The sequence below is a fragment of the Dipteris shenzhenensis genome, chromosome 8 (genome assembly GCF_047967505.1).
Source record: "Dipteris shenzhenensis isolate YYH24624 ecotype China chromosome 8, Dip_SZ_1.0, whole genome shotgun sequence".
Lineage (NCBI taxonomy): Eukaryota > Viridiplantae > Streptophyta > Polypodiopsida > Gleicheniales > Dipteridaceae > Dipteris > Dipteris shenzhenensis.
In genome coordinates this window covers 6,514,961-6,521,916 of record NC_141603.1, presented here as the reverse complement: position 1 = coordinate 6,521,916, position 6,956 = coordinate 6,514,961, and the positions used below count along the sequence as shown (strand labels likewise).

Here is a 6,956-nt window from a genome sequence, read left to right as displayed (position 1 = left end):
GCCGCAGACTTTTCCCGTAGGGATGTTTGTGTGTCTATTGTAGATTTTGTATGTTTGGTTATGACTTTATTTTGCAGCTATGTATTTGGATATATCAATCAGTTCTTTAGGCTTTTCCCTATAGTACATGGCCGCAGACTTTTTCCTTTAGGGATGTTTGTGTGTCTATTGTAGATTTTGTATGTTTAGTTATGACTTTGTATACGGATGTGTATTTGGACATATCAATGAGTTCTTTGGTTTCACTTTCGGATGTAATATTTTGAAGTACTATGCCATAGACATTTTTTTTTGTTAGAATATGTTGCTGGTTTCAGACATTTTAGCATCTTGAGACCCGGCGGAGCGGGTCGCTAGCCCATCGTAGACGGGTCAGGTTACTCGAAAGAGTTTCACACGAAAGTGTTAGAAGCTAAAATCATTATTGGGACCAATGCTAGTGATAGAACGTTTATTTGAAGGATAACATTCATTCCGACCAACCTTAAACTTCCATCCGACATGAGGAGACGGCAATTTCCTATCTGATTAGCATTTGGCATGACAATCAATAAGTCACAGGGCCAAACATTGTCTGTATTGGGGGCTGTACTTGGCGACACCGGTATTTAGTCATGGCCATCAATGCGTGGCATTTTCACATATCTAAGCATCAAACACTGGGGATCTCTGGAGAGCACGCAACTGTTGTTGGTTTTGCTTGAGCTGGAGAGCTACCTTGGGTAAGAACCGTGTACATTGTTTGTTGCTTTATTTTTGTTAAAACAAAAGTTTTTATTTGAGCGGGAAAACATGCTATTGTTTGTCTTTTAGGACTGTTCCTGATTCAAGGTTTCTAATGAATCTCCACGCTCATAATCGTTTGGATGGACGAGTCCATTTGGGATATTACACTGTCCTAGATTGCCGGCTCAATAATTATAGTTCCCAAATTATCTTTCTGTGTGATGCTGGCCCAGATACGATTGTTGGTACCCCGTTGTATTTTCATAGCCGCGGTGGATGTGGCGAACGTCGCAGGCTTTTCCCTACAGTACATGGCCGCAGACTTTTCCCTTAGGGATGTTTGTGTGTCTGTTGTAGATTTTGTATGTTCAGTTATGACTTTATTTGCGGCTGTGTATTTGGATATATATCAATCAGTTGTTTGATGTAGCTATTGCATGTTCAGACATGTGATTGCACTTTTGGATGTGATATTTTTGAAGTACTCTGTCATAGAGAAATTTTTTTTGGACATGGCAGATGTGGAGTACATGGTCGGCGCAGGCTTTTTCCCTATAGTACATGGCCGCAGACTTTTCCCTTTAGGGATGTTTGTGTGTCTATTGTAGATTTTGTATGTTCAGTTATGACTTTGTTTGCGGATATGTATTTGGAAAGAGTTTCACACGAAAGTGTTAGAAGCTGAAATCATTACTGGTACCAATGCTGGTGATAGAACGTTTATTCGAAGGATAACATTCATTCCGACTAACCTTAAACTCCCATTCGACATGAGGAGACAGTAATTTCCTATCCGATTGGCATTTGGCATGACAATCAATAAGCCACACGGCCAAACATTGTTTGTTTTGGGGCTGTACTTGGCGACACCGGTATTCAATCATGGCCAACTATACGTGGCATTTTCACATATCCGAGCATCAAACGTTGTTACTTAAGGTTTTCATTTTGCAGAGTGCGTTTGATGCCAGGGGCGAGGAGATGGATAATACTTCTACCACAAATGTTGTGTACAAGGAAGTTTTGCAATTGGCAACAGCAAGAGCCTAGGAGTATGACATTGCTCTTTCAAGCCCTCTTGAGACTTTCTTGGGTGGCAAATCTTCATTTCGGTAATCTTTGTATAGCTTTTTTTAAACTTCTTTCAATATTCCAACTGTCATAGGTCTTCGGGAATGTTGGCTATTTACAGAAATATGAACTGAGACGTAATATTTCATGACTTTGTCCTTGATAATGTTTGGATTTCATTTTCCATTTGAGTCATGGGTTTGCAATATACTACAGCCTATTTTCTCTTCAAGCCTATTGTTTTTTTCCAGTATATGTAGATTGACACGTGCGTTCTTTTTTTGCAATGCGATAGGATGTCTAGGCAGTTCATGTTTGTCATCGAAACAGGAGCGCGAGTCCATTTGGGATATTACGCTGTCCTGGCTTGCTGGCTTCATAGGGATGATCGACCACAGACCATCACTGTTCGCTGGCTGGGATACTATGAATGTGTGGGGACACGATTTTTCTATCGAGGGCAAAATGGGGACTACACGTACACCTATGTGAGCATTGTTGACAGCCCTTTGTGTCTGAGTAAGTACTCTAAAGAATGAGTTGGGTTTTACCAACATACATGTATAAAAGTTTTATGGCTCAATAATTATAGTTCCTCAATTATCTTTCTATGTGATGCTGGTCCAGATACGATTGCTGGTACTCCGTTTGTATGTTCGTAGCCGTGGTGGACGCGGCGGACACGGTGGACGTGGAGTGAATGGCCGTCGCAAGCTTTTCCGTGCAGTACATGGCCGTAGACTTTTCCCTTAGGGATGTTTGTGTGTCTATTGTAGATTTTGTATGTTCAGTTATGACTTTATTTGTGGCTGTGTATTTGGATATATCAATCAGTTCTTTGATGTAGCTATTGCATGTTCAGACATCTGTCTACACTTTTGGATGTGATATTTTGAAGTACTCTGTCATACAGAATTTTTTTTTGGACATGGTGGATGTGGAGTACATGGTTGACGCAAGCTTTTCCCTATAGTACATGGCCACAGACTTTTCCCTTTAGGGATGTTTGTGTGTCTATTGTAGATTTTGTATGTTTAGTCAAGACATTGTATGGGGATGTGTATTTGGACATATCAATGAGTTCTCTGGTTTTACTTTCGGATGTAATATTTTGAAGTATTATGTCATAGACATTTTTTTTTGTTAGAATATGTTGCTGGTTTCAGACATTTTAGCATCTTGAGACCCGGCGGAGCGGGTCACTAGCCCGTCGTAGACGGGTCAAGTTACTCGTTGTATTTGAAAAGAGTGTGCTCGTGCCCATGAAAGGGTGGGTAGAGTGTAGAGGGTTTCTTGGCTGCCCCTAATAATATAAGATTTGAGATTCCTCAGTCAGTCGCAGCAACAGATAGATTAGGATGGATGATATGAAAGTTCAAACCAACACGCTAGACTAGTTCGTTCTTCGGCGGAACGAGCTGTTGATGCCTTGGGCGAGCCTCAAAGACTCTTCCCATGGCCATGGCCATGGCCTTGGCCTATCTCAGAACAAGTCACCATTCAGCTGCAGGGCCCAACCCCAGCCTGGGAAGCAGACATCCCTCTCCACGAAACCACACGGAGAACACGCATTTGCTTGGAACGAGACCGCGCAGCGACTCCTCCAGCCCGGCATCCAATTGCGTATCCCCATCTATGCCTCTCTGTTGCGGTCTTGCTCCAGCTCCAAGGCCCTTGCGGATGGCCAACTCGTCCATGCCCACATTATTTCAAGTGGGCTTGAGCGTAATTTGTTCCTGGGGAACATTCTCCTGCAGATGTATGACAGCTGCGAGGATGTGGAGAGTTCGAGGGCTTTATTTGCAACGATGCCCCAGCATGATTTGTTCTCGTGGAATTTCATGATAAGAGCATATGCCCGTCATGGAAGACGCGAGGCAGCCCTCCAACTTGTCGAGCTTATGCAGGGGCAAGGTGTCCTGCCAAATAGGTTCATATTTGCCAGCATTCTGTCGGCTTGTGATACCGATTTTACCCTTGCACAAGGGAAGCGGATCCATGCCGGCATCGTTGTCAATGGATTTGGATTGGATGTTATCCTGGGGACTGCAGTTGTAAACATGTATGGGAAGTGCGGTAGCGTCGAGGATGCATGGATAGCTTTTCAGAAGATACCTGACCGCGACGTAGTCTCGTGGAATGCTATGATTGCAAGTTATGCGCAGAACGGACTATGCAAGGAGGCCTTTAATCTTTTTGACCAAATGCTGCGGGCTTTAGTAATGCCAAACAAGGTTACCTTCCTCACAATTCTCTCTCTGTGTGCGTGCCAAAAAGCTTCCCTAGAGATGTGCGATCGGCTACATTCTCACGTCAGAGGGAGTGGATTGGAGTCGGATGTTTCCGTGGGCAACGCTCTTGTCAATATGTATGGTAAATGCGGAAGCCTGGACAATGCACGGAAAGTGTTTGACAGCATGGCAAATCAGGACGTGGTATCTTGGAATTCTATTATTGTACAATATGCTCAGAATGGACGTGGAAAGGAAGCTCTTGCGTTATTTGAACAAATGAAGGGAAACTGTATTTTCCCAGACAAGGCCACTTTTGTCAGCATTCTTGATGCATGTGGTACCGAATCAGCCCTACATGCGGGTAAGCGCCTGCATGCTCACATCCTGGGTAGCCGCTGTGAGTCAGATCTTGTTGCGGAAACTGCTCTCATCCATATGTATGGCAAGTGTGGTAGCCTGCAGGATGCAAAAGGGATGTTTTATAGATTGCCAGAGCGTGATGTGATCTTATGGAATGCCATGATTTCAATTTATGCTCAGAATGTCAAGGGACAGGATGTCTTTCAACTTTTTGACCAAATGCAGCAGGAAGGAGTATTGCCAAACAACGTCACCTTTGTTAGCACTGTTTCTGTGTGCGCTAGTCAGGAAGCCCTTGTCAGAGGGAAGCAAATGCAAGCCCACATTATGAGCCCAAATTGTGTGCCTGATCATATCGTCTTGACTGCTCTCGTTAACATGTATGGCAAGTGTGGAAGTCTGGAGTACGCATGCAGGTTGTTCAATGAAATGCCTCAGAGGGATGCTGTGGTGTGGAATTTAATGATTGCTATGCATGTCAAGAATGGGCAGGGGAACATCTCCTTGTTTTTATTCGACCAAATGCAAGAAGAGGGAGTCATGCCAGACGCAGTCACATTTGCCAGCGTTCTGGATGCATGTGCCAGCCATGCTGCCTTAAACAGAGGCATGCGGTTCCATGCTTGCATAGTGGTAAGCAGAGCATTTGAACCAGATGTTGTCTTGGGGAATGCTATAATTAACATGTATGGTAAGTGTGGCAGACTGGAGAAGGCATGGTGGGTATTTGAACAAATGTCCGAGCGTGACAAGGTAACCTACATTAATGTTATTTCTGCATGCGCCAGCAACACAGCCATAATGAATGGAAGACAGCTGCACGCTTTGGGGAATGGTACTGGGCTCGAGTCTGATGTGTATGTGCAAAATGCACTCATCAACATGCATGGTAAGTACAGTAACCTAGAGGCAGCACAGATGCTGTTTGAAAAAATGCCGAAACGGGACAGTGTGTCATGGAATTTGATTATTGCAGCACATGCCCAGCAGGGTCGTGGCATGGCTGCTCTCCTAATATATAATAGAATGCAGAAGGAAGGTGTTCTGCCAGACAGGTTCACTTTCACGAACATTCTGTCTGCTTGTAGCCGTGCTGGTCTATTTGAGGAAGGGAATCACATTTTCATGCATCTGAATCAAGAGTATGGGACTGTATCCACTGTAGATCATTACAATTGCATGATTGATTTGCTTGGAAGGGCAGGACAATTGGATGAGGCAAGAGATGCTACTCGTAATATGCCAGTACAACCTACTGTCGTATCATGGCTGACTTTGCTTGGTGCTTGCAAAATTCATTTGGATGCAGAGGTGGGAGATGATGCAGCAAAGCATGTGACGGAATTGGATCCTGAAATGACAGCACCATATGTAACTTTGTCAAATATCTATTCTCAGTTGTAGAGAGGAGGATGTTTTATGATAGACAAGCTGAAGGCAAAATGCCAGAGATGCAGGGAGACTGCTTACAAGGATACACTTTGTAATGGTTATATTCAGAGGCACTGGTTCTGATTGTGAAGTATTGGCTGGGTTCATCAATCTAAGCTAATGAGTTTTTATTTGACACTCTACAGGGAGCATCAACTAGAATGACGAGTTGAGACTGCTTTAGAGGAAACAAGTACAAAATGCAGAGAGTAAGGGGATTTTCACGAGCAAGGGACAGGATAGAGAGGAAATAGCACAGTGTTCCAAAGATTAGCTGAGAGGAGACTTTTTGAGAAACAGTCATGGACCAGGGTAGACTGTTGGACAATTGCACGTCTGCTTGTCACTAGAACATGGATTCAGGGTGGCCAAGTAGAGGAGGAAGTCACCCTTTGGTAGCATAATATTTTGCTTGAGCAATTTCTCAAGTTGCTATAAATAAACAAAAGGAGATCTCGTTGGATCTACTAAAGGTGGAGGAAGCTATCAGCAGTCATGAAGGTCTGACGAGCATTTTACTGGCAACTGGAAGTACAGTTTGACTTATGAAGGACCACACTTCCAGTTTGTTAGCGAAAATATCATTTATGGAATCATCAGCAGGAACCTCAAAACCTCTCTCAAGGCACCATGTTATTGTTAAAGTTTATGGCATTTTATAGTGAGAGAGGGCTTCTTTGTGGTTGTGCCTGCCCAGAGAGAGAAGTATGCACACTGTTTTCCAGGTACCTAAGCATAATTGCCAAGGTCAGGGCAGACTTCAGCCCAAGTTTAGGGCAGGGTTTGGGCCGAGTTTGGGCACCCTGGAGCAAATCTTGGTGCATACTTACGGCCAGTAGAACACGTCTATAGGAGGATGTTGTCCAAGGAGCTTGCACTATGGATGGTCACTGAAGCTCGTTGAGGAGCACACAACTTGAGTGCAAGGATAGAAGTAGGAGCAGGTTTATGCTCACCATAGACCATCCAGGGCAGCGGACTATTGCGTGTTTCGCTCGATCTCTGGTGAAGCTTTCTGTAAGAGTGTTTTGCTCATATTTCTTTAGTATACTCGGAGGCATTTTGGACTGTTCTAGTGTTTGTCTCTCTCTTAAAGTTTGTGCTTGTGGGTGCTCTCTTGTGGACATTGAGATC

The 6,956-nt window shown here is 43.9% G+C and overlaps 1 protein-coding gene across 1 annotated transcript; it reads left to right on the top strand.

Annotated features, from left to right (window-relative positions):
- The first annotated feature begins 3,605 nt into the window (after positions 1 to 3,605).
- LOC147899029 (pentatricopeptide repeat-containing protein At4g13650-like) lies at positions 3,606 to 5,795 on the top strand. The gene has a single exon (XM_087378189.1). The coding sequence runs from the start codon at positions 3,606 to 3,608 to the stop codon at positions 5,793 to 5,795; it is 2,190 nt and encodes a 729-aa protein (XP_087234315.1).
- Positions 5,796 to 6,956: the final 1,161 nt, after the last annotated feature.